Source organism: Zonotrichia albicollis, chromosome 7 (assembly GCF_047830755.1).
Source record: "Zonotrichia albicollis isolate bZonAlb1 chromosome 7, bZonAlb1.hap1, whole genome shotgun sequence".
Classification (NCBI taxonomy): Eukaryota; Metazoa; Chordata; class Aves; order Passeriformes; family Passerellidae; genus Zonotrichia; species Zonotrichia albicollis.
In genome coordinates, this window is record NC_133825.1 from 8,643,143 (window position 1) to 8,670,670 (window position 27,528).

The 27,528-nt window shown below is 53.3% G+C and overlaps 1 protein-coding gene and 1 pseudogene across 1 annotated transcript; one reads left to right on the forward strand and one right to left on the reverse strand.

Moving 5' to 3' along the window:
• Positions 1–880: 880 nt before the first annotated feature.
• On the reverse strand, positions 881–3,328 carry LOC141729606 (class II histocompatibility antigen, B-L beta chain-like; annotated as a pseudogene).
• An 18,644-nt stretch (positions 3,329–21,972) lies between these two features.
• Positions 21,973–23,849, forward strand: LOC141729599 (uncharacterized). The gene is made up of 2 exons (XM_074544303.1): positions 21,973–22,388; positions 22,541–23,849. The coding sequence occupies exons 1-2, from the start codon at positions 22,367–22,369 to the stop codon at positions 23,461–23,463; spliced, it is 945 nt and encodes a 314-aa protein (XP_074400404.1). The 5' UTR covers positions 21,973–22,366; the 3' UTR covers positions 23,464–23,849.
• Positions 23,850–27,528: the final 3,679 nt, after the last annotated feature.

The window sequence follows — 27,528 nt, forward strand, 5'->3', positions numbered from 1 at the left end:
TAGTAGGAACCTCCATCAGAAATAACACATTTTGCTTCTCCAAATGTGGACACCAGCTTTACAGGCCATTTTCCAGAGTCAGTGTTGTCTGGAGGATTCTTACATCAAGTGCATCTCTGCAGTGCCACTGATACTCAAGTAAATGCATTCCTGATGCCCCATCCCAGAAACTGCCAGGCAAAGACCAGGAGGTTTGTGATGCTGAAAACTCAGGCTTGGTGACATGGAGAAAGTAGCTTGGACTAGGAAAGAAATATGTTAGACTATGGGGATGTTAAACAATCATCTTCAGGTTTTGGACGAGTTTCCCACTGAGAAGGATCAGGGGGGAGATCAACTTGCAAAATGTCTTTTAGAAGCTCCTGCAGAAATCTTGTTGGGTTTGGGGGCAGGATGTAGGGTTGGTGTGGGGTTTTCTTGCAAGATAACATTAGACCTGATGCACTTGCTTCACATTTTCAGGTCATCGTCACAGCCAGATGAGCTGCAACAACATAAATCCCAAAGCAAATTGTTGCTGGAGACTGAGGAATATTCTTCTGTGTTGGGGCTGGAGTCCTCTGGGAATTCCCTTCCCACGTGCAGAAACCTCCAGCTGCTGCTCCCAGTGCAGGGTCCCCCTGTGCTCACAGGCCTCTGCAGCCACTGCAGAATTTGCCTCTTACCATGGCCGCCGTTTCCCTGAAGTAAGGAGGTTCTCCTTCCACCATCCCGATGGTCACAGTGCCAAAGGCCCAGATGTCCACCTTGGGGCCTTAAGGAGATCTGGTCACAACTTCTGGGGCCATCCAGCGAGCAGTGCCCACCATGGAGCTGTGCTGGTCCTGCTCAGGGCTGAGCTGAGCGCAGAGGGTAAATCAGCTGAGGACAGAAACAAACCCTGTCAAAAGCAGCTGGAATGTGGAAACCAAGCACCAAGATTCCCCACTTTCAGTCTGAGAGTGCAGTAGTGAAGTCAGCTGGAAAAGCCCTCAGGGCTGTAGCCAAGGAAAGATGGAACTGGACCCTTCAAGAAACCATTGAGGAAGCCCTGACCTTCTTGCGCAGGGAGAAGCCGAGCCCCAGCGCCAGGAAGACGAAACCCAAGACGAAGCCCCCAATCCCCATCAATATCTTGATGCGGGCAGCGTCCGGCGGCATCTCTGGGGGTTCCGCAGGGGTCAGCACCCCCAAAACCTCTCACCGACACACCAAGGTGCTCCGGGCGCCCCGTCCAGGCTCATTCCAGTCCCTCCCACTCGCATCCAGCATCCTCCAAACCCCCTGCCCTTTGCACCCAGCGCCCCCAAACTCCCTCCCAGTCACACCCAGTACCCCCAAACTCCCTCCCAGTCACATCCAGCGCCCCCCACAACCCCATCCCACCCTCCCCAGCATCCCCCAAACCCCTTCCCAGCCCTTGCCCAGCCCCCAGCCCCTCTCCCAGTCCCAGCCCGGCTCTCTCCAGCTCCCTCCCAGTGGCTCCCAGCACAGCCCAGTGGCTCTGCCAGCGCCCCCAGGGGCTCCCCCGTACCCCAGTGCCGCCTCAGGGGCTGCTCCAGGCTGACGTGCTCCACCTGGCAGCTGTAGCTGAGCCCGCGCCGGGGGGGGGTGGTTCCAGCAGCACCAGCAGCTGGTAGGTCCAGTCCCCGTTGGGGACCACGTCGGTGGCCACCACGTGCTCCGAGAGCTCCTGCTGGCCCTGGAACCACCTCACCTGGATGGCAGCAGGGTAGAAATCCATCACGGAGCAGAGCAGGCGGCCGGGGCCGGGCTGGGAGCTTGAGGGGAACACCAGCGAGATGGACACGTTGGGGGGCACTGGGAGAGAGCGAGGAGAGGGCTGAGTTTGGCTGGAGAGGGACTGGGAATGGGCAAGGGAGGGACTGGGAGCGATTGGGGTGGCACTGAGAGAGACGGGACATGGTGGGGCACACTGGGACGGATGTAGGACGTCCGGGCTTGAACGGAGAATGAACTGGGAATTAATTTGGAATGGATTGGGAATAGGCCGAGAAGAGGAGGGAGGGACTTTGGAAGTACTGAGAGCGACTAGGATGGCACTCGGAGGGATTTTGGTGGCCCTGGAATTAACTGGGAATGAAGTGCGCGGCACTGGGAGGCCGAGTCCAGAGCGGGGCCTTCGGGATTTCAGCGCCAGGGACTCTGCATGGCAACCGATGAGTCATCAGTGAGACGCCCTTTCATTGGCTGAAAGGAGCCGGCTACACGGACAACCGGGATGGACACGCCAGGCAGGCGCAGGGATGGACTGGGACGGACTGGGAGAGCCACGGGGGACACTGAGTGGGACAGGAGGCCCCGGGGTTGTTCCGAAGGAGGGCTGAGGGCTCTGGGCTGATTCTCAGAGACGTTTTGAGGCGCTCCAGGGTCATTGGCAGGGCAGGGCCCGAGGGGACACGCTCTGCCCCGCGCTCACCTCGGTGCCCCGTGAGGAACGGGGCAGCAAGCTCGTAGCCGGCCCGGCAGAACGTGTCCACCGCAGCCCGATTATCCTCCAGTATTTCCGGGATTCCGTTGCAGCACCGAGCCTGTGTCTCCCCATAGGGGGTGTCCCCCACGAACACCCCCACGTCGCTGTCGAACATCATGTACTGCTTCCGGTTGTAGATGTACCTCCTCACAAACCTCACCTTCTCCGTACCATTAATGAAGTGACACTCTCTCGTTCTCATCTCCTGGAACACCCCTGTGAGTGCAGAACACAGATCCGGGGCTGTCCCCAGCACGCCCCCAGCGCTCCGAGGGCCACCCTGGATCGCCACTCCGCACCCCCTGTGCCCCACGGCCGCCATGGGACCCTCCTGCCCGCGCTACCGCTTCCTCTTTGCCGCCCTTTCCCCATTTCCTCTTTCACATCCGCTCCCCGCCCACCTTCGGCCGCTCCCAAATCACTTTTGGGGTCCCATTTCCCCATTTTCCCACAAATCCCTCAATCTCCAGCCCCCTCAGTTCAGTTTTGGGCTCCCCCCTCGCCTTTTCCCCCCTTTCCCCACCCTCTCCTACCCCTCCCTCCCCTCCCCCCACCCGTCAGCCCCTCCCGCTCTCCCTTTGGGGGTCCCCTTCTCCTCCCCCTCCATTCCGGGCTCCCCCTTCGCCCCCTTTTCCCCCTTCTCCCCCCCTGTCCCAGCCCCTCCCGCCCCCCGCTCACCCGAGAGCTCCGCAGCCGGGGGGGCTCCCAGCACCACCAGTGCCACCAGCAGGGCCCCAGCTGCCGCCCCTCGCCCCATGGCCGGGGCCGGGCAGGGAGCAGCAGCCCCAAAGCAGCCGCGCTGCGCTGGGAGCGCCAGTCCGGAGCAGGGCGGGCTCGGCAGCGCCGCGCGCTCTCATTGGCTGCCGCCGCTTCTGGGCAGCGATCGGCCACGGGCTCTGCCCGGCAACCGATGAGGCAATCCAACGCCCCGAGCTCTCATTGGCAGCATTGCCGCCTGCCTGCGCTCCCATTGGCTGAGGCCTTTCCGGGACGCTGCAGCCCCGAGCTGGGGGTTTTTTGGCGAGGGAGAACCTTGGGGCGCTGGGCAGGTGGGAGTTCAGGTGAGCCCAGCAATGCGTGCCCAGGTGCGCGGCATCTCAGGGCAGCTCGTGGCGAGCGGTGATGCTGGCCCGATGCCAGGCACCCCCAGAGCCGCTCTGTCCCTGCCCCCCGCAGCCGCACAGGGACTGAAAATGGAACCGAGGATTCCTGCGTGGGGACAAGGACCGGGAGAGGTCCCTCAGCAAATCCAGCACGGACACAACAGACCCGGCCTGGGCACACGGAGGGAATTTATTACTAACCAAATCACAGCAGCACAAGGAGAAGGGAAAGAAATCTCCCAACACCCTCCTGCCCAACACGGATCACCCAGAACAGGGGTCACCAGGGCTCTGCCCAACGGGGATCACTGGGGATCATCCAGCGCAGATCCTCCCATGGGGGATGGAGCTGGAGCAGCGCACGAAGCTCTTCCCACACTCGGGACACTCGCAGCTTCAGACTCTGGGCTACCATCCTGCTGTCTCTCAGTCCTGATCAGAATTGATAACTGTGGTCTAAAGGTGCCGTCAAAGGCCCCTGAGCCTGGCAGTGTCCTGCCTGCAGCAAGGAGCAGGACCTGGAAGATCTTCTGTCCCTGGAACTGGATTGCCTAAAAGAGCAACTCACCATCTGGTGACTGTCAGAAAACAGTTCTCAAGAAGATTTCTTTCAAATATTTTCCTTCAAAAAATATCCACTGGTCAGGATTATCAACCTAATGGTTTAGAAAAAGAAACCAGAGATGAACTAATAAGTGCTCTACTCTAGCACAGGTAGCAGACCCCATACATTCAGTAACAGACACAGAGCTGATGCACTCTGGGGGAAAATGCATCACCTGCCTGATGGCAGGGCCCTTGTGGAACCTGCAGGTCTGAGGCAGAAAATGGAAAAGGATGAAATGCATTCTTTTCCAGGTCTTTAGACACCCATTTCTCACCTCAGGTTTTGACCTAAAGCAATTCAGTGTGGACTATTGGGATTTGCTCCAGCCCAATTCCTTCGTGTTGGGTCTCAGTTTTCTCTTGCACACCTTGCATGGCAGAGGGCTGGTGGCTGCTGTGCTGCTGTTGGAAGGGTCGATGCACCCAGGTGTTTGTGAACGCTGCAGGCAGCAAAGATCTCCTGTCTGGGCTGGCTTTCACTGCCAGGGCCTAAAGCACTGCTTCTTTCTTCTCTGCTCTTTTGTCTCCAGGGCTTTTGGAGCCGTTTCTAAAGGACTCGACAGGGCCCCTGGAGGAGAGGTCAGTGCCAACACGCCCAGCACTGCCGGCAGCTCTGCAGGGCTTTCCCCTCTGCTGGGAGCTGTGGCTGCAGCTCTGGGGGCCAGCAGAGCTTTCCTGTCCAGGCTGCTCCTCTGCAGGCAGAGCAGTGTCAGCCTGCAGAGCACAGCTGGGACAGACTTGGTCTTTCTCAAGTGCCCAAGGAATGCAAGGAGGGCAGCGGTGTCTGTCAGAGCAGGACACCCTGGCTTGGTCTTCATATCTGAAAGTGTGAATGCATCAGCTGCTGGAGACTGAGGCCCCATTAATCTTCATCCCAGAACAGGATCTTCAGACAGGAACATTATTTAGCTATTTTTCCATCCTGCCTTTCATCTTCAGAGGGAACATCAAGGCCTATTTAGGGAGAGATCCTGCTTGGGCTCAGTTTGGGGTATTAGTCCAACTTCAGCTGTTCACAGAGGGAGAGGGAGAGGAATGAGAAGATGGATGTCCAGAGCAAAGCTCTCTCCTAAATCCTGCAGTTGTGTTTGGGTCTGGTGTCAGTGACAGCCTGTGACAGGGATCACCTGAGCAATGAGTGTGTGTGTCTGCTTTGTTGTGCAATCCCAAACAGAGCAGTTGGATCTGAAATCATGACCAAATCCCATAGAATTGCTAAAGGGTTCCTGGCTGTTTTACTCTGTTTTCACAGAACCAGAATTACCTCCTGCTTGCAAAATGTGTTACAGTATTATTATTATTATTAATAATAATAATAATAATAATAATAATAATAATAATAATAATAATAATAGTGTTGAGGCCATTAGAGAAGACTGTAGGTGCAGAGAATGTTGTTAGAGCTTTGAGGCTGACAGCTGAGGGACCATTTCTGCAGAGCTTGCAAGGCCAAATGTCTCTGGCCATGTGTCCTGTAAGCAGCCCCCAGCTGGCAGAGCAATGGGCTGTGGGAATGGCCCTTGCTGAGCTCTGCTGTCCCATCCCAAGGTAGTTGGGTCCAGCCCGGCTCCGTCGCTCCAAAAAGACTCGCTCCGTGTTTGCTGTGGCCTCCTGCCACAGACTCCTGCAGTTAAAGGGCTGCAATGTCCCTTCAGGTGGCCATCAAGAAAATGAGTCTCAGAGGGCAGAACAGGGAACGAGCTGTGAATGAGATCCTGCTCCTGAAGGACAAGAAGAACCCCAACATTGTCAACTCTTTGGACAGGTGAGTGCTTCAGCTCTTATCCCGTGCCCGGGCCCTGCGTTAACCTTTCCTGGCATCCAGAGTCTGTAGCCTGTTTGGAAAATGCCTGACCCAGCCACATCTTCCCAAAACAACAGCCTGGCAGTTCACTCCCTCCAAGTGCTTTTGTTGCTTTGCTTTGGTTTTTCCTTCAAGTTCCTCCCCATTTGCTGTGTCTTCTAACAAGTGCTGATAAACCACAGCAGAAATTATTTCCCTTGGCTTCTTCTTCCCAGCCCTTTTCCATTGCTACAGTTGCCAGGAAGATCAGGTTCTTGTGTCTAGAAATGCCTCATTTGCCCAGTTTTCACTGGCCTTGCCTGTTTCTGAAGGGACTTTCTGAAAGGTTTTCTGGCTGCTTTTGTCCCAAGTGCTGCACAGCCTCCTCCCCTGGATAACCCTGGCAGTTGTGTTGCCTTGTTCTGCAGGGAATGGTGGAACTGATGAGCTCAGGAGCTGAACCAGCTGGGGCCAAGGGTTGTGGTTCCACATTGATCTGGGCTGTTGCTAAACTGCATTTTTCACCTGCTTGCCATCTAAGGCCTCTTCTTTCTCACAGGTGTCTCCTTCTCCTTTAGACTGTGCAGATTCCAAGGGCTGTGCAGCCTGGCAGGAATGTCTCTCCATCTGATTCTGTCCTCACTGACAATTGACCTGGAAACAAAACTCCACTCCAGGCTTTTCCATGGGGGAATTGAGCTCTGCATGCTCATCTCCATGCCATTGCTTTCCTCTTCCAGCTTCCTTGTTGATGGAGATCTCTGGCTGGTGATGGAATATATGGATGGAGGAACTTTGCAGGACGTTGTCAGACAGACACGCATGGCTGAAGGAGAGATGGCAGCTGTCAGTCGGGAGGTGAGGGATCCTGCTTGTCACTCCATGGCTGGGACACGATGGTCCTTCCAAACAGGGCGTGAGAACAGGAGTGGCTCCATGCTCAGGGCTTTCTTTCTGTGTTGTTTGTGTGAGCTGGAGAAGAAAGAGCCTCTGCAGTGAACGGCCTGCCAGCATCACTGCACTTCTGCTCTGTTCTTGTTCTCTCTCCTGCTGTTGTGGTACTCTCTGTCTGTTTTGGATTTGATTTGCTGTTCTCAGCTTTGCCTTGAACCGTTTGCCTGGAGCTTGTGTGCACTGCACTCGTGGCCTGTCACAGCAAAGCCGCTGCTGGCACAATTCTGGACTGTCCTTTCTTGTGTGATATATTTCGGCCATTGGTTTTTGCCCTGGTGTTTCTTGTTCTCTCTCAGTGTCTGCAGGGCCTGGATTTCCTCCATTCAGAGTGGGTCATCCACAGGGATCTGAAGAGCTCCAACATCCTCCCGGGCATGGATGGCTCTGTCAGGGAATCAGTAAAAGCCACTGCATGAAAGCTGAGGGTTTCTTGAAGGGTCCAGTTCCATCTTTCCTTGGCTACAGCCCTGAGGGCTTTTCCAGCTGACTTCACTACTGCACTCTCAGACTGAGCGTGGGGAATCTTGGTGCTTGGTTTCCTCATTCCAGCTGCCTTTGACAGGGTTTGTTTCTGTCCTCAGCTGATTTTGCCCTCTGCGCTCAGCTCAGCCCTGAGCAGGACCAGCGCAGCTCCATGGTGGGCACTGCTCGCTGGATGGCCCCAGAAGTTGTGACCAGATCTCCTTATGGCCCCAAGGTGGACATCTGGGCCTTTGGCACTGTGACCATCGGGATGGTGGAAGGAGAACCTCCTTACTTCAGGGAAACGGCGGCCATGGTAAGAGGCAAATTCTGCAGTGGCTGCAGAGGCCTGTGAGCACAGGGGGACCCTGCACTGGGAACAGCAGCTGGAGGTTTCTGCACATGGGAAGGGAATTCCCAGAGGACTCCAGCCCCAACACAGACGAAGATTATGCAATCTCCAGCAACAATGTGCTTTGGGATTTATGTTGTTGCAGCTCATCTGGCTGTGACGATGACCTGAAAATGTGAAGCAAGTGCATCAGGTCTAATGTTACCTTGCAAGAAAACTCCACACCAACCCCACATCCCAGCCCCAAACCGAACAAGTTTTCTGCAGGAGTTTCTAAAAGAGGTTTTGTGAGATGATTTCCCTCTGATTCTTCTCACTGGAAAACTTGTTGAAAACATAAAGATGATGGTTTAACATCCCCATAGTCTAAAGTATTTCTTTCCTACTCCAAGCTACTTTCTCTGTGTCACCAAGCCTGAGCTTTCAGCATCACAAACCTCCTGTTTCTTGCCTGGCAGTTTCTGGGATGGGGCATCAGGAATGCATTTACTTGAGTGTCAGTGGCACTGCAGAGATGCACTTGATGTAAGAATCCTCTGAAATAACACAGGCAGACCACACTGACTCTGGAAAATGGCCTGTAAAGCTGGTGTCCACATTTGGAGAAGCAAAATGTGTTATTTCTGATGGAGGTTCCTACTAACAGAGTCAGCCAATGCAACTGGCTCTCAAGGCGAGATCATTTGGATGTTGCAGTGGCTGGGGCAGCCCCAGGGTTTGGGTTCTTTGGCTGGCATAGCAAAATGAGCTGTGAGCAGCATCTGTGGCAGGGAGGAAAGTGCCCCTGGAGCTGGGGCTGAGGCCCGGGGTGGATGTGAGCCCGTGTGGGTGTGAAGGGAGCTGGCAGAGCGCTGAGTTTGCTTTCCCTGCAGGCTCGCGCTCGGATCCGGCAGAACGGGAGCCCGCAGCTGCAGCAGCCCCGGCGCCTGTCGGCTCTGCTGCGGGACTGCCTCGAGTGCAGCCTGGAGCCGGACGAGGAGCGGCGCTGGGCTGCCCAGGAGCTGCTGCAGCTGAGGGCCAGGGGCTGCAGGGGAAGCAGCAGCGCTAGGGAGGGGTTTTCTTGTGGGGCCCCCTCCGACAGTCTCCAGTCTGGCTGCGTTCCACAGGCAGAGCAAGCAGAATCCTCGCCTGCTGTGGCTGGGCAGGCTCCTTTGGAGCTCATCTGGGCCTGGTGCCCCACAGCGAGCAGGGACATCTTCAAGCAGCTCAGGGGGCTCAGCCTGACCTGAGCTTGGATGGTTCCAGGGAGGAGGCACCTCCCACATCTCTGGGCACCTTCTGTCAGTGTTTCCCCACTCTGCTGGTTAAAATTTCTTCCTTAGATCTAATCTGAGCCGGCTTCCCTCTCCTGAGTTTCAAACCATGTCCCTTTGTCCTGTTGCAACAGAGCCTGTGAGGAACTTGACTCTGGAAAGTAACAGTTCATTTCTTTCCTTTGTATCCTTTGGGCAGCACCCATTTTTATCATCAGCCAAGCCTCTCTCCAGCCTGAACCCTCTGATCACTGCAGCAAAGCAACTGAGGGAGCAGTGGAGGAGATGAAGCCCTTGAGGACAGCTTTCAGTTACAGTAGTCAGGACAACTAGTTATTTATGGCAGTTAGCACTGGTAGTCAGTTATGGTAGTTAGCAGTTGTAGTTAGTTTACAGTAGTTAGGACAGCCTGTTTGTTATGGCAGTTTTTTGAATAAAAATTCTCTTAACCCTCAACTGCCTTGCCGTGTGCCTTCCTTGTCCCGCTGTGCCTCAGCTGCCCGGAGCAATGTGAGGGGAGAGCGGGCCCAGCCTGGCCCAGAGCTGAGCCCCAGCAGAGCCCTGGCAGAGCCCAGAGCAGCCTCGGCACCTGCAGAGTCAGCCTGGAAGGAGGCGCTTGGAGCCTTCTCGGCTGCACCCGGCTCTTGGTTACAAACTGGGTGTGCTGGAAAATGCCACCGGCTCTGCATGAGAGCAGAAGGGGCCCGGGGAAGGCCCAAGTGCTCCATGCAAGGGAAAACCTGCCCTGGCTTTGTTATAAATAACTGGGTAGTGTTGGCTTATGCTATGATGTATTGACTTCTGCAAAATATTCTTAATCACACCGAGTTTGATAGAGTACAGTTTATAATCACTTTTAACTCCTTTTCCTACAGTATAATTTGTCAGCTTTTTGTGGCCAATGCCCTGGCCCCTGTGTAGCTCATATCCTCAGAACATCATTTGTGGATGATATTTTAGTCTGTGGACAGAGTGAAAAACATACATTATAGTTTTGACTTTTGCAAAATATTACAGTGGATGCCATATGTTGTCCATTATAATGTTAACTTTTGCAGAAATAGCTGTAGTTGTGAAATAATAACTGCTTTTATTTTTGTAAATAACTGACAATAATAACTCAGAGATGGTTGTGAAGTAGCTGATGTTCATTTAAAGTAGTTGTGGAAATAGCTAAAACCCTCTGCATGGTCAGATAACATTTCAGGAAGGGATGTGATGAGGACCCCTCCCACTGACCCTTCCACTGTCAATAACTGTCACCTGCTGAAACCACAGAACAGGGGCCCTTGTGAGGCAGTGACACACAACCGTCAAAACAGCAATCCACGATTCCTGCACATGCTCTAAAATGGCGAGTTGGGGGTCAACCCAACCTAAAGAATTCCTGGAACATGTAAACGAGTTCAAATAAATGTTTGAATATGTATAGCCATTATGAATATGTATTTGAACAATACAATGGGAAAACTGGACAAGAAGAGTTGCTGTGGTTAACCGGTGTGCCTCTGGCCATCGCCAAGCACCCAGCGCTGTTACTGGTTTGTCCCTTATTATTCCTTATTAAACTTCCAAAAATTGTAAAGAGTGAGGCTCATTTCTCACAAAACCCAAGGTGCTCACCCCTTGTTCTTCCCCCAAAGCCAGGATTTATCAATCCTAAACTTCGGACGGAGGAGAAGGAGGCTGCAAGGAAAAGGAAAATGCACTGCTGTGGAGTCCCATGGGAGTCTTAATCTCCCACCCAAGGGGGACTGGTCCCCAACAAGAAGAGTAGATTTCAAGGTTATGGTGAGAAGCTTGCTTCTCCCATAGATCTCTGCAGGCACATGCTGATTTATGGAAAGTTATGTTACCCCAATTGCTCGTTTGCCTAATTACCCTAGTTCAACCCCTGTTACCCATTTCTGGTTAGTCCTTAGAATGGTCTCCCTCTCTGTCCCTCCATTGGCCCTAATTTACTGCATTCCTCTGCCCCTGTTTCCCCATTAGCTGACTCAACCCTTAACCCCTCCTTTGCCCCATTTCCCCCATATCCATTGGACCCTGACCCTCAGCTCCACCCTCACTACCCCATATAAAAACCCCCTGTGCCCTCAGCTTGCACCCTGTGTTTGTCCCTGGGCCCTGTTCAGCTCTGTGCCCTGTTCCTGTACCAATAAACCCAGTTTGCTGCAGATCATACCCAGACCCATCCTGCCGACTTTGTCAGCTTTATAAAGCAGCCGTGAGCTTCGGGCTCCGGAGTGCCGGACGCTCCAAGGGCCTCGGCAGCGCCAGGACGCTCCAGGCTGGGACAGCGAGGCAGGGCAGGAGGAATCACTGCCCCTGTCCCCTCTCTGCTGCTCCATCTCCCAGCCCAGCATCGCTGCAGGACAGCCTCACTGCCAACGCCATCCTGCCAGGGATGGACTGGGGGGATCTCCTTCCCCTTCCCTCTGGCATGGAGGCAAATCCCATCTTCTCCTTGTGCACCCTCCTTCCTCTCTTAATTCTGTCCTTCATCCATCCATGTTCCTTTCCCATTTCCTTCCTCCTTTGTTCCTTCTTGTTCCTTGCTCTCCTCCTGCCTTTTCCTTTGCCCTTCTCCCTGTCTCTTCCTCTCCTTGTCCTTCCTCCCCCAAGCACTGAGCTGCAGACAGAGACAAGGGAGAACAAAACCCTGCCACAGAACCTCGTGGAAGAGGCCATTTGGAACGGCTTCACAGTGCAGGAATCCAACGGGGAGGAAAAGCCCCACAGATCCCACACGAGGAGGGGTTGCAAAAGCAGCCTGGGGAGCTGTGAGGAGGTAAAACCCTCCATGTGCTGGGAAGGGTTTGGGGACTGTGAGAAGAGCTTCACGCAGGGCTCAGCCTATTCCTGGTGCCTCCAAATACGCCAGTGCCAGATGCAGAGATCCACGGGGCTGCAGCGATCCCCCTGCAGATCCATGGGGCTGCAGAGATCCCCCTGCAGATCCATGGGGTTGCAGAGATCCCCCTGCAGCCCCCGGAGCAGCCACGCTGAGCACGGCGACGCCTGAGAGGAGGCTGTGACCCCATGGCCAGAGGGCCCCGCTGGAGCAGCCTGTCCCGGCAGGACTGACCCCGGGGTACAGTGACCCACGCTGCAGCACTTGGAGGGGACTGTGCCCCGTGGGATGGACTCAGCTTGGAGAAGTTCCTGGAGAAGTCTCTGGTGGGAGAGAGCCCAGGGTGCAGCAGGGGAACGACTCCTGTCCCTGAGCAGAGGGAGAAGCCCCGGGGCATGAACTGAGCCCGGCCCCATTCCCTGTCTGCAGCACTGCCAGGGTAGGAGGTGCAGCTGGGAGGAGGGAGGCGTGGGGGAAAGCTGGATTTAAGGGTCTACACTTACTCCTAACTATCCTGCTTTGAGTTTTTGGAGTTTTCCGCCAGAAATCTCTCCCTTCCCCCACTCATCCACAGGGCTTTGGGGCGGTTTTCTCTTTTTGGGGAAAATCAAAGCGATGCCCTGATGCTCCTAATTAGGATAGGAGAAGTGAGGCTCCACGGCTTCCCGCTGAGCCGGAGCCATCGGAGCCGCAGTGCCGGGAAAGCCGTGGCGGGAGGTGCGGAGAAGTTTGTTTGTGCTTTCAGCTCAATCCCCTCGGGCCCGGGCCCGTTCCAGGGCTGTTCCTCAGCTCCGGCTCCGCCCTCACGCAGCCCAGGGGCCCAGAGAGCGCGGGGCAGGGCTGTGTCGTGCGCAGAGCCCGCCCCTGGCTGTGTTTGGGCGATGGTGCCGTCAGTCGTGGTTGTGGCGCGCTGATTGGTGGGAGCGGGGCGGAGCAGGGCCCCGGTGGCAGGCTGAGGGCGGCCGTGGCTGGGCAGTGGCGCCCTTGTCGGGGGCGTGTGTGTGGCCCCGCGAGAGGCGGCAGCGGCCGGAGCGCGCTGAGGCGGCGGCGGAGCTCGGAGGCGGCCGCAGCGCAGGTGGGAGCCACGCTGGGTTGTGCGGGGGCTCGGGGCTGGCTGCGGGCCTCGGGGGCGGCAGGGGGCTCAGGCGGGTTCGTTGTGCCGTGTCCGGCCCGTGTTGCCGCTGGCGTGAGGGCGCTGCGGGAGCGGCTGCCCGCGGTCTCCTTGCGGCCGCTGCCTCGGCAGGAGCCGCTGCCGGAGCAGCGCTGGCTCGGCCCGGTTGCTGTGGCTGGGACAGAGGGGGCTGCCCCGTGCCCGGGGCTGTGCAGGAAATTCCCGTGGCCGGAGGTTTCTGTGCCCAGCGGAGACAGAGGAGTCCTTTAAAAGTGACTTTATTGCTGAGCAGAGAGAGAGGCCGTGGGGCATTTGCCGTGCGCTCTCTGCCATTGTTGTAGTTCGCAGCCTCCTTTTTGTCCTCATTTTCCCGGCCTCATCTCCCTCTCCCTTTGCCCACTGGCTGAGGTGCTTGGAAGGTTCAGACCTCCCGATCTGCCAACTGCACGTCCTCGTTAATGTGCACCCCCACTTTTGTAAAACAGCCGATATTCATGGCTCTGTAAAATCCTTGTTCTTCTGGAAGTTCAGAAATTTAGCAGGACTTTCTGTGAGCAGCAATCCATGTTAATTAGTAACATTTATTGAAGCTGGTGGTTTCGCCCGTTACTTTCTTATCTACAAGTCCCTGGCCCATCGCTCACCTGGTGAATGAGCTGCACTCTCAAGGTGTGGAGCATGGTAACTAGATGAGAGTTGCTATAGCACATCAGAGGAGAAACAGCATTCGTTTAACCCATGGTCTGCCGGGGAGCCACAAAACCGTGTCCCATTCCCATTCTTTCCGCATTTGAATCCGTACATGAGCTGCTTTCCTATTTCCTTTGTTATCTGTTTCACCACTTTTCCTTTATCATTTATTTGCCAACAGCAGTTTGTGTCATGTAATTTTCCACAAACTCCTCCTTTTTCTGCTAACAGATGATCTGATCCCATCCCATGGTTAAGTGTACTGTTCCTCATTTCAGTGGGTTGGTCGGCAGGAAGGTCAGGAGCTGGAGCTGTCTGGTTGGTTATTATTGCGAGGACAGCTTGTAATCTAATGATGCCATTGAAATGAGAAATGGGTTCTGTGGCTCCTGATATGAATTGGTTTGGGTTCCCAGGGCCTGGTCCATGGTGTTGTAGGATTTGTTCTGGTAGCCTTTCAGCTTTTCCCCATTTTTGGCTGCTCTCTCCAGCCAGGGCTGCATCAATTGACTGCTTTTGTCTAACTAAATCATAAAATCCTTGGATTCCCAACTGATTTCCTTGAATTTTTGGTAGCAAAAAATCCCCAATGCTCTAATATACCCTGTATAACACAGACACTGCCAGCACATGTTGGAGTGCGCAGAGGGATGATTCTCCCCCCATTTATTTATAGTGAAGTTTTCCCAACATTCTCCATGTGCTGTTTCCCTTTGCAGCTTCACCCGTTTCTGTTGCAGGGTCAGATATCCTCCCCCTGGGCTCTGCCTTGAGCTGTGCAAATTCCATCAGTGCCAGCAGGCAGAGCTTGGGGTGAGGGGCAGAGGGAATCAGCCCAATTCCTGCCCCAGGCAAGAGACCCAGGTGCATTGTCCACACTTTGCCCAGCAGTGTTCATTTGCATTTCTAAAGCTCCTCTGCAGGCTGCCTGGAATGGAGCTTCTCTTCCAGGGCAGCCATCTGGTGAGTCACATGTGCCCCACCAGAATCTGCTTTTTCAAAATAAATTATTAACTGTTTACCAGTAAAAGTATAATGGTTAAAATTCTTCAATTTTGCAAAATGCGACATAAAGGCGAACATGGAAAAACCCAGACCCAAACTTGATTCTCACACTTCTGTCCCAAACCTTCCTAAAAATGTAAAGTGGTAATATTACGCAAAATTTTTCTCAAATCGTTATTTTGTCGCTGAAAGAATCTCTTTAGTGTTAGAGAGTCAAGGCATTCCTTGGTTCTGGCCTGCATGTGCAACAGAAGTAAATTCTTTCACAAATAGCTCAGCTGTGCGGAGAAAATCATTCCATGCCATGTGAGTTTTACTCGTTTTATCCTAGACTTTATGTAGTGTGAACCAATCTAAATCCACTGCCTTAATGTTCATTGCTCCCAAGCTGTGTAAGTTTTTAGTATTTGGTTTCCTGTTGGACCCGGATTTCTTCCCCTCTGATGTGAATTCGGTCTCCACACTCCTGGATTTTCTTCTCAGCCTTTTCCAGCCCAGGTGTCTCAAGCTCTGCCGGGGCAGTGTCTGGGGTAGCTGTTGGCTGCTGTTTGCTGCTGGGCAATGTTGATGTTTTGTTGCTGGTCGTTATCTCTGTGGGTATCTTTTGGGCTGTTCCCAGTCTGTTCAGATGTTAAACTCATCTCCATTGAGTGGTGTAACACCCCTTAAAAAAAACCTTTAAAATTCCTTTCCCCAAGGCAAAACCAAACCAAGCCTGAGCAGAGAAATAAGGTTTAAAAGAACGGAAATTGGTACATTTTGCAGCAGTGCAATGGCAGGCAGCCCAGAGTGTGGGTGTGAGTGAGCCCCAGAGTGGAATTGTGCCCTGGTGTTCCCCAGCAGCTGTGGCAGTGCAGGCCCAGGCAGCGCTGAAGCTGCAGCAGTGGCAGCAAGGCTTGGCCCCAGTGGCTGGAGATGGCAGAGGAGGGTGGCCAGGATTGCAGAGGATTCCAGCCGAGGATCTGTGGGCAGGCGCAGGGGCTTGGCCCGCTGTGGAGCCCTGGCTGCTGCTGCGTTGCCTTCAGGGCAGGCTCAGGGGCGGCCTCCCATCCTCCTGCTGCGGGCGGGAAGTGCAAATCTCCGGGGCTTCAGAGCCCTTGAGGCCAGGCTGAGGGGTCCCCCCCTGTTGAGCTGTGCTGGCGGCTGTTTCTGGCCTCGGGGACACTTGGCATGGGCCCCTTGGCCACCAGTGGTGCTGCTTTGCACTCCTTAGGCAGGAGCCGATGTCCTGGCTGGGTGTTGGCAGCAGCAAAGTGCCAGGGCAGGCTGTGTGCCAGCCCAGCTTGCTGTGGGAGAATATCCCTTGATATCTGCTCCAGTGGTTGCTGAAGCAGTGAGAATTGCTTTTGCCCCCCTGTTAGGTGCCATGGTGTCAGCAGAAGATATTGAAGCCTTCCTGCTCAGGGCATTTCAGTGCCAGGCTCTCACAAGCACCCACAGCTGCGTGGGTTGAGCTGAGCATGGGGTGGTGACCTGCGCTGTGTCTGATTCCCCTTCCTTAATAACAGCCTGTCTTGTAGCTCTTTTCCCTTCTGCTGCCCTTGCAGAGCCATCCACAAACATATTTTCTCCCTCAGGCCAGGGAATGTCCCATCATCGATCTGTCCCAGCCTGGGTCTGGAGCTCTGTCCCTTGAGTGCAGTCCTGGGTTCCTTGCCAGCCCCTCTCCAGGCTGTTCAAACAGGAGGCTGGGTTAAAGCCTTGCCCTGTCCTCAGTTCTGAATCGTCCTGTGCCATTGAACAAGTTTCATACTGTAATAACTGAGCCCTGCTCATCCAAGTAGAGGCTTTTGGTTGTCAGATCTTTACTTGATGCCAGACTTGAACTGTAGGAGATCCTATATAGAGTTGAATATATTAGCACAAGAATTCCTTTGGCAAGACCCTGTTTAACATCCACCTATAATTCAAATTCTTTTTCTCTGTCTGGAAGGCCCAGGCCAGCTGCCTCAGTTAATCTTTATTTTAACACTTCAAAATTCTGAGTTTCCTCCTCCTGTCCATCCATCCAGTTTGTTGACTGGCAGGATAGGAGTGTTCTAGGGAGACATCCTTGGCTCCAAAAGGCCTGCCTTTAACGGGGGCTCAATACCGGGCTGTGAGCCCTTCCTTCCCTCTCTTGGAACAGGGTATTGGTTTTGGAAATCACCTGTCCTGGTTGCTTTAAAGGAATTTGTAGAGGCTCCATATCTAATTTTCCCTATTTCCCTGGGACTGCCCCGCATTGGGGTTCACTTCAGCATAGGCCTTGTCAATCTTTTCACTCAGAGGTAGAAAACAACTAGCCTCTGTATCCCCTTTTACAGTATTAAAATCCAGCTCACAAATTCCTTCCTAGTTAATTACAACCACAGGAGGAAGAAAAAGCAATTCATTTAATTCAAACCGATCCACCACAGCATCTAATAGTGGTTGAACAAATCATACCTGCTCATCTTTCCCACTCATTCCCTTAAAAATTAAAATATTCCTTTACTAATTTCCCCCTTAGGTCTAAGATTCAGAGTGCACTGAGAGGCCCCTGTGTCCATCAGAAAATGCCTCCTCTCAATGCAGACCCACCTGAATGTTCTCAAGGGCTGCAGTGTGGAGGGTCCCTGGTGTGATGGGAGCTGTGACAGCCCTGCCAATCCATGTCCATCAAGGGGTGGACTTGCTGGTGCTGAGGGTGCTGCTGTCTGTGCTTGCAGTGTCCTTGTGCCCTGCAGCTGGAGCCCTGGTTCCTTGCCAGGGGCTGTTTGGGTGGGTTCTCCCCTGCCGAGGAGGGCAATGCCTCTGCCAGGTGCTTGTGGCCGAGCCGTGCCCTGGGTGCTGGGGCCCCCTTGGGCCCTGGGGTTGATCCCTCAGGGGCTGTAGGAACTGTGCCCTGGCCTTTGCCTTCAGCTTGGCCTTTTGCTGCTCCCTTCTTGCACTCACCTGCTGTGCCTTTGTGCCCAAGTGCTGCAGGGCCTTCTTGTGCCCCTCCTGCAGGCCCCTCAGTGCCTGTGGGTGCTTGTCTTGCTTTACAAGAGAGGTGTCTGCTCGGGAAGGCAGAAAAAGCCTCTCTTGGAATGGAGAATGCAAATCCCCTCCCTCTTAGTTTTTAGATTAGTGAAACCAAAGGGGTCTCAGGCAAAGATATGGGAATAGGAATATCAGTTCTTTACTAGTGTGTATAATAAAGCAAACAAACAGCAACAGCTGCGGCACTGACAGCAAACAGAGCCCGGAGCCAGTCCCGGCCTTTGGGCTGCGGCGCTTTCCCCTTGGGTGCAGTTCCGGGCACGGCCGGCAGGGGCGCTGGTGGCTCCTGCGGGGCGGGGCAGCGCATCCCTCCCATGGGAACCTCTCTGAACGGAAATAGAGCAATCCCTTCATCTGACTCTTTCACTTTTTTACCTTCTATAGCCTTTCTCCTGTGTTTTGAGAAAGAATTTGGAGAGGGCTGCCTTTAAACTGAGCTCCTAGTGTTTGGATAAGGTGCTTCCTCTAGAGAGAGAGAGAGTTTCCCTGAACAGCCGGAGCTGTGGTTACCACGGGGATGTAACTCAGAGCAGGACGTGGTCAGGGGAGGATATCCCGCCGAGGCTGGGTGGGAGTGTGGGCAGGGTCTGCTGCCGGAATCGGCAGAGGGGGATCTTCCCGTGGAGCCCGAGGCGGAGCGTGGGCAGCACCCCCATGGCTGATGGCGGCTGATCCGGCAGGTCCCGGCAGAGCAAAGGCAGGTGGGAGAGCCCGGCAGCAGCGGCGGTGCCCAGCGCAGGTGGCACGGGCAGGGCAGCCGGGGATGGGATGGCTGGGACCCCCCCTGGGTGCGTTGGACGCGGTGACCTCGGAGCAGGCGGCAGGACAGAGCAACCCCCATCTTGCCCAGCATGGGCGGCAGAGCGGCCGCGGGCCAGGCAGTGGGAGCAGGGCACACAAATTGAGCGAGAGCGCCGGGGCGGGTGGAGCTGCCCTGGGCAGTGAGGCCGCAGCTGGGATGGAAAGCGGGGCAGGCGGAGCTGAGGCGGGCAGCGAGCCGGGACCGGGACAGGCGCCTCGGCCGCGAACGGAGGGGGCATGACCTGCAGAGGATTCCACTCCCTTTCTGATTTTTCCTCTTATTCCCTTCCCTTTCATTTCCCTTTTTATTTTCTTGTTTTTTCTCGGTTCTTTGTGATACTTCAAAGATTTTTATTCTTCTAAAATCCTCTGTCTAATATATGGCATATTCTCTTTCTTCTACATTAAATGGGTTTTTTTTAACAAATAAATCCAGAGCCTAGCAAATCCAAACTTCTGCTTTGATACTTTGAAATGGTCGATGAGCTAACTCAGGACCTCCTAATGTTTTTTTCGCATCACCTTTTTATTTATCGTATTGCAAATTACGGATACATCCTAAATCCAAAAATGCCAGTGCACCCATAGTTCCTTAAAAAATGATCACACAATGCTTGAGTACCCCAGTGGGTTTTCTGATGCCTGTCTTCTAATACTTGCCTAGAAGCACATTTTATTAAGTAATTGTCTTCCATCAAGAAGTTTCCATTTCCCTGATTTATCTTGTTCATTTCCTGTCTTGTTTAATTCTTTTTTTTCAGCTTCCCTGAACTTTGGAATTTCCATGTTTTCCTCGTTTACTGTTAATATTAACATAACTCATTCAGCTCCATTTTCTGCTGCATCCTTAGCTTTGTGATTTGCCAAATTATTTCTTCCTCTTTCTGGGGTCTTTCCCTTTTGGAGTTCCATAATATGTACTATAGCTATCTCTTTTAGGTGATTGTAATGCCTCTAAAATAAGTTCCTCATGTACTAGTCCTTTTCTTCTTGAATTAAGTAATCTTTCTCCTTTCCAAATTTTTTATAGGTATGTACTACTCTAAAGGCATACCTTGAATCAGTATATATAGTTCCTTTATTTTGTGTTAAATATTCTAGTGTTCTTTTTAAAGTATATAATTCACAAGTTTGAGCTTACTAGTTTAAGGTTAATTTCCCTTTTTCCATAGTTTGCATCTTTTTCCCGTCCATTACTACATACCCTGTATTTTCTCCTTTTGTCAGGAGGTGTATCTCTGTTAGCTATCATAACTCCCAAAGGACTAATTTTTTTTCTTTTTTGTCCCCTGTATCCACCTTACTGGTTTTCTGTCTCATTTTTCAAGATCTTCTCTATTCATCTTTTGCCTCTGTTTCTGTTTCTCTGTTTCTGTCTTTCCCACCCTCAGGACACAGAGTGGATCCCTGTTGACAGAGAATCGCGGGTTCCTGTGGCTCCCCCTCGCCTTGGGGTGGCCTCTGGGTCTCAGTATCTCCGGGCCTCCTGGGAGGGCCCTGACTCTGCTGCCTCCGGTGCCGTTCCCCTGTGAGGCTGATTTGTGTGTCACTCACACTCTTTAGCCACGGCCCCCTCACACGCCCTGGGGACAATGGCCCGTTTGCAGGTCACCTGTACCTTATGCCACAGCCCCCACACGCCCAGGAGAACAATGGCTTATTTGTGGGTCACACACTCCTCTTTCCACAGCCCCCCTTCCCACCCGCCCGGGAAGCTGAGGCTGATTTTGTGTGTGACTCACTCTCACACACAACAAGACAACAATAAGGTACCTTTTGTTATAAATTATCAAATCGAGAGCCAAACTTATAAGAAAATTTAGCAAAGATTTATTAATTTGTCTGCAAGACTGAAGTTCGGTCATCTACACTACCACAGCCAAGGGTCAGCGTCGAGCCCGGGTTCGGTGCTGGGTGAACACGGATCTGACCTGCGAATGTCAGAGTCTCGCCCTGTTCACAAATGCTGCCTGACACGGCAGCGAGTTCTTTTACAGTTTATTCTGCTCGAGGCAGAGATGACCGAATGTTCTTTGTGTCTCTTCCCATGCATAACCTTGGCTTTACCTGTGCAGAGGTGGACAAAGACTCAGTCCCGGTGTCTGATGTTGTCAGTAGACTCCGGGGAAGTCAGCATTCACATGCATCAGGGTGGGGCTGTGCATCATTGTGGTAGCTGTAATCGACGAGGCGTTAATCACTCTTGGCTGGTGACCCGGGGAAGCCAGCGATTATCGCCCTGGAAGCTTCTGTTCTTTCATTAAAAACCCCGATGTTTATCTCAACCAACTCCAGGAACTGGATGTATATGAATAAGACACTGCTCCTGGCCAGGATGGTCAAAAGACATAATGTGGATTTTACAATATTTTATACATTAGTAGCATGAATTATCTCTACCATATGCTGCACTTTCACATTACCTATTACAAGTTTAGGTGTTTCTGGCCAGTCCTGGTGCTCTTGGATATCCCTCAAGCCAGCTGTGCTGTCCAATCCCAGATGTTCTTGAGCATATCCACAATCCGGCAGAATTTTGCACAACCGTGGATGCTCTTGGAATGTTAATTTCTCAACCCAGCAGGTTTTAATTCTGGATGCTCTTGGACTCTCTTATCCCTGAAACCAACAGAATTTTTAGGGTTCCCTTTTGTCGCGTTTCCTAGTGGATTGGGCTCGGAAACTCCTCTGCTCCCTTGCTCCGAGGGGTCCAGCCCCTCTCTGAGACCCAGTCCCAGAGGGGGATTCTCTCACTCCTCTTCTCACTCGCTGTGTCTCTTTACTGGCTGCTTCCCTCGAGGAAAGTTGGAAACGCAGCATGGGAGACTCCAGCACTCACTTGGCAGTCTGGGACAACCAGCCCTTGTCTCATTCACAGCCCAAAGCAGAGAATGAGGGGAGAAGGGAGCCCGGGAGCCCAAAGAGCCCCGGCATCCCAAAATGGGGAGAGCGAAGCATGGGGAGCTTTTGGCATTGCTGGGACTGCCAGCAGCCTGGGCAAGGTGGGCACCGAGGAGAAGGGGACCCCCAATCCAAGCATGACCCCCAGCAGCTGGGACAGGGGGGAACCGCCTGAACACCAGAGAGGAGGGACCGGGGACAGGGAACCTTTGGGAGGCATTTTCAGGGCTGAATCTGGGTGTTTGGGAGGTTTTTCTGGAGCCCAGATGGCCAATGACTTGTAGAGATGGACTTGGGCAGAGGGACCTTCAAACTGAATGTGTTTTTGGGAAGATGAAACAGGAAAGCCTTACAAATACGATTGTCTGGCAAAAGATTTTGTGAACATAAAATGTGTAAGGAAGATTGAAATGAAAGCATGCTCTGAGATTCCTCAGTTAGTGAACAACTGGAAAACAATGGTGTGGCCCAACTGAAGGTAATCCCCTTTTGATGAAACAATTCCCTCTGCTTGCAGACAGATCCAAGGGTCAGAGCAGAGCCCACTAGCTCAATAGAAGGGACCCAAAGAGGAGTTTTTAGAGTTTAAAATGTAACATAGTATGGTGATGTAATGATTTTTACAGGCTGTATGTAAATGCTCTAGTATTTGTATCTTGTACTAGATTGGTTAGTGAGAAATAGAACATTCAACACAGAAGAAGATTTAGTGTATTGTAACAGGAACCTTACACTCTTACGCTCTTCTCCTCTTACTCTCTTACCCTCTCATCCTCTCTACCCCTCTCTTCTCTCGGGCCTGCTCCGAGCTGTGCCTGGCAGCTCCCAGCAGGGCCCTGCACCCAGGCTCTTTGCAATAACCCGCAAGTTCCACGCCCTGGCTGCAGAGCTCTCTCGTCTCCGTCCGTCCCGACCGTCCTACCCCCCGACACTCCTACAAACGCTCTCATCCCTTGTTTTCCCCAAACCAGTATTGCCCATTGCCAACCCCAGGGAGGCTGCGAGGAAGAGGAAGATGCCCCGGGACACTGAGGCAGGTGAGGAGGAAGTCAGTGCCCCTTTCCCCTCTGTGCTGCTCCATCTCCCAGCCCAGCACGGCCCTGGCTGCAGCTCAGCCCTGGGGGATCTCCTTGCCCTTGCCTGTGGCACGGAGGCAAATCCCATCCTGTCCTTGTCCTTCCTCCCCCAGAGCAGGAGCTGAGCATGGAGAGCAGGGAGGACAAATGCCCGCGGCAGAACCTGGTGGAAGAGGCCGTTTTGAGCGGCTCCACGGCGCAGGAAGCCAACGGGGAGGAAAAGCCCCGGAGATGCCGCACGAGGAGGGGCTGCAAACGCAGCCGGCGGGGATCTGAGGGGGAAAGAGCCAGCCTGGGCCAGGAAGGCGGCCGGAGACGGAGCCAGAGCTTGGAGATGGTGCTCCATGAGCAGCTCCATGATGGGGAGAAGCCCCACACGTGCGAGGAGTGTGGGAGGAGCTTCAGGTGGAACTCCAACCTGATCAGACACCAGAGGATCCACACTGGGGAGAAGCCCTACGAGTGTGGGGAGTGTGGGAAGAGCTTCAGCCAGAGCTCCCACCTGATCAGGCATCAGAGGACCCACACTGGGGAGAGGCCATACAGGTGCTCCAAGTGTGGGATGTGCTTCAGTCAGAGCTCCAGCCTGATCACGCACCAGAGGAGCCACACTGGGGAGAGGCCCTACGAGTGTTCCAAGTGTGGGAAGGGGTTTAAAACCAGGTCCATTCTTCTCCGGCACTATCAGAGTCACAGAGAGGAGAGGCCCTTCCAATGCCCCGACTGTGGGAAAGGATTCCTGTGCAACTCCCACCTCATCACCCACTGGCGCATCCACACCGGGGAGAGGCCGTACGAGTGTGATAAATGCAGGAAGAGGTTTCAGACCAGCTCCCATCTCCTCCTGCATTATCGGATTCACAGAGAGGAGAGGCCCTTCCGCTGCCCTGACTGCGGGAAGGGATTCAAGCGCAACTCCGACCTCGTCACCCACCGGCGCATCCACACTGGGGAGAGGCCCTACGAGTGTCCCCAGTGTGGGAAGAGCTTCTCACAGAGCTCTAACTTGACCCGACACCAATGGAGGCAGCACTAAGTGAAGCCCTGCGAGTGCCCCGAGTGCGGGCAGAGCTTCGTGCGCTGCTCCAGCTCCATCCCCCACTGGAGGAGGCACTTTGGGCACAGCCCTGGTCACTCACATTCCCTGTGATCCATGTTGGGAACACACCTGGCTGCTTCGCCTTTTGGTTTGGCCTCTGCTTCACCTTCATCCTTTAAAAACACCCAAAACTGGGTTAAATGAAGGAAATTAATCAAATAGATAGATCTGAAGTTCCATAATTGCTGAGTTGTTTTAGAGGGAATTTAGGATTTGGGGACACGTTCTGTGTGGAGTGCTGCTGTTGCTAAGAGGCAGGAATTTGATCTCACCCTTCTTGTGTTGCTAAGAACTCCTCCCCTGACCCCAACCCCAACTCCACCCTTGGGATACCGTATAAAAACTCCACGGCTCTGCCTTTGCCCTGTCTTTGGGGGATAAGAAATGGATTCCCAAAGGATCAGCCCTTTTTCCACTGGATTACAAAGGATCAGCTTCATTCTCTACTGGATTCCTAGAGGATCAAGCTTTTCCCACTGGATTCACAGAGGATCAGCGCTTTTCCACTGAATTCCGAAAGGATCAGCTCTTTTTCTACTGGGTTCTCCGGGGATCAGCCCGTTTCACACTGGATTCCAAGAGGATCAGCCTTTTTCACTGGATTCCCGGAGAATTCTCACACTGTCATTGTTGTTTTTTTGTTTTTACTACTGCATTTGTATTTTTAATTTTTCCTAATAAAGAACTGTTCTCTCTATGCCAATATCTTTTCCTGAGAGCCCCTTAATTTCAAATTCTTCTTCTTCTTCTTCTTCTTCTTCTTCTTCTTCTTCTTCTTCTTCTTCTTCTTCTTCTTATTTTTTTTTTTTTTATTATTATTATTTATCAGTGGGAGGGGGTATATATTTTCCATTCCAGTGGAGGCTCCTGAAATGGGGAGACACCCCCAAGGTCGGGCCATGTAAAATAGTTCCGGAAATATGTAGATTAGTTTTTGGATATGCATGAGGGTCTATGAATATGCAACAGACTGATGTAATTAAAACCAGATTAATTAAGGGATGTCCCCGAAAATAACTGGGGGGTCTTGGTGGCCATAACAACCTTTGCTCGAAGGTCCTCTCTCCCCTTACATCAGCTTGTTGCCTCTTCATCGACTTTTTGTGTATCCATAAACTACTTCACATATTCCAGGAACAAAATTGGCTTCATCTGGTTTGGGGGTCCCATCCCCCTCCCAGGTAAATTTGGAGTGTCCCCTCCCCCTCCCAGCTCAGTTTTGGGATCCCATACCCCTCCAAGCTTTATTTGGGGGTCCCATTCCCCTCCCACCTCAATTTCGAGGTCCCATTCCGCTCCCAGCTCAGTTTTGGGGTCCCACCCCCCCTCTTTTCCCTGCTCTCTCCTTTCCGATCGTTCCCCCAATCCCCTCCCCCGTGTTTGGTTTTGGGGGCTCCAGGCCCCTCCTGCTCCGTTTTAGGGTCCCGATCCCATTTTGGATTAATTTGGGGTCCCCAGCCCATCCCCAGGGTCACCTTCCCCCCCTCCCCAAATTCCGCTCCTGGCAACTGATGAGTCATCAGCGAGACACGCTCTGATTGGCTGGAAATTACCCCGCGCGGTCTGTGATTATTTACCGCAGTGAGAGGCCTTGGTCTGTGGCTGGCAAGTGATGAGTCAGAGTCGGGCAGGGCGCTGATTGGCTGAAAATCGCTTTGCGGGGCCAGTGCTCTGAGACTGTGCCCAGCAAATGGATCGTCATCAGTGCCGCTTGTTCTGATTGGTCGCGATCTGTTTTAGGGTGGGGACCGAAAGAGCTGGTGTTTCTTGGGGTTTCTTTGGGTTTGCTTAGGGTTTGTTTGTGGTTATTTATGGACTCTTTAGGGTTTTTCTTGGGTTTCACTTGGTTTATTTCTGTTTATTTGGGGTTATTTGGAATTATTTGTGTTTATTTGGAAGTTTTTGGGTTTATTTGGGCTTATTTGGAATTATTTGGGGTTCTTGGGAGTTATGTTGGTGTATATAGGATTTTTCTCGGTGTACTTGAAATCATTCGGGGGTTTTTGGGTTTAATTTGGTTTTCTTTGTTCGTTTTTTGGGGGTTATTTGGATTTGCTTGGGGTTATTTGGGGCATTTTCAGGTATTTGGGAATTTTGGGGGGTTCTTTGGCGTTTATTTCGAGTATTTGGGGGTTATTTACGTTATTTGGGGTCATGTGGGGTCAAAAAATCCGGGAATATTTCTCCTGCAAAAATCGGAAATTTTTCCTTAAAAATCTTAAGTTTTTCTCCAAAACACCAGGAATGTCCCTTAAAAGTCCCGGACTTTTCCCAGCCAATAGCAGCGCGCCCCGCCCCAAACCAACCAATCACCGTGGGTCTCCCCTCAGGAACACCGGCCTCCCCGTGCGCCTGATCCAGCCAGTCACCGCACGGCTCTCACGCGGCGAACCAACCAATCACTGCACGCAGCCCACAGCTACTCCCGCCTCTCTTGAGCTGAACCAACCAATCACCGCGCGTCTCCCCTCGGCAACTCCTGCCTTCTTTGCCCCATGCAGCCAAACACCCTGCACCGCCCCGCCCCCCCATGTCAGTCACCGTGCCCTCCACGAAACCAACCAATCACCGGGCGTCTCCCCCGCTGCAACTCCCGCACTCCCTGCGCCGCTCCAGCCAATCAGAGCCGAGCCTGAAGCAGCGCCCCCTGACCCCGGGGCCGGGCATGGAGCGGGCGCCCCCGCCCCTCGGGACCCCCTCAGGGACCCCCGGGAGCTGCCCCGGGCTCGGGCGGGTCCTGCGGGAGGCGCTGGAGAGAGCGGGGGAGGCGCTGGGAAAGGACGGGGGGTCCTGGAGGGGTCGTGAGGGGAATTTGGGGAGGGGTTTTGAGCAGGTTTGGGGGGGATATGGGGAGGATCAGGGGGGAACTTCAGGGGTTTTAGCGCGGTCTGGGGGTGCTGGGGGGGCTATGGGGGGGAATTTGGGGAGGGGTCCTCGGGGGCTGTCACGATCCGTCGTCATGGGTTTCGTGATGGTTCGTGGATTTGATCTCAGGGTGCACAAAGAACCGACATGGTACAAGGGGGTTTGCAGTGATAATCAAAACAAATGCACCTTTATTGAATGAGCACAGCAAAATGCGATAGAGGGATTAAGGGAGAGAAAAAGATGGGGGAAGAGAGAGAGACAAAAGAGAGAGAGAGAGAGATAGAGAGAGGGGATAGAGCTACCAAACGCAGAGACGAAGTCCTTTGGTCCAGTCCAATCTGGGATCCGCCTGTTGCGTCGGGGAGATCTCGAAGTCTCTCGCTAACTCAGAGGTTTTTATTATGATAACTCTATTGGAAATTGTGAGGGGGGGATACAGATACAATAAGGAACAGTTGTAACAGGTAGTCGATGCTCTCAGCAGTAAGCGAGAGCCATTGTCTTCTTGGTGCAGCGGTCACAACCTGCAGGCAAACATCTCGCTTTGGTCAGCTTGCCTCCCCCACACACCTGCCCTGGGCTGGGGGTTTTGGTCCCAGTCCTTGGAAGGAGCAGAGGGGCCTTTTCACATGGGGGTTCCATGTCTCAGTCCTTGATGGAGAGGCTCCTTCCATCTCAGTCTGTCTGTCCCGGTGGTTGTAAAACAGGTGAGGGTCTTCTGTGGGGGGACCACCTGAAACTCAGGAAAAGTCCAGCCAGGCCGAGAGGTGGGACAGCTCCCAAGGCTGTTGTTGCACAAAGGGCACGGTGCCCTTTCTTCTCATCGGGCTCAGTGTAGCACACAGCAAACAACACCTGTGAGAACAAAGGCTTAGCACTGTGCTCTCAGGTCTCAGGCACATGACTTTCTCCCTTGGAGCCAGAGATTTCAGACAGGGGGGTCTTCTCTTCAGTGGTCCCCCAATGACGATCATGAGGCAGATGAGGAAAAATCCGGACAGGCTCTCACAAGCAGAAAGTGGCAGGATGTGTCTGCTTCCAGTGCTTGTCTTGGCTGTTCCTTCACAGTGCTGGCAGCACCATCAGAGACACACCACATGTTCTCTCATGCCAGGGTCATCCCAATCTTCTGCC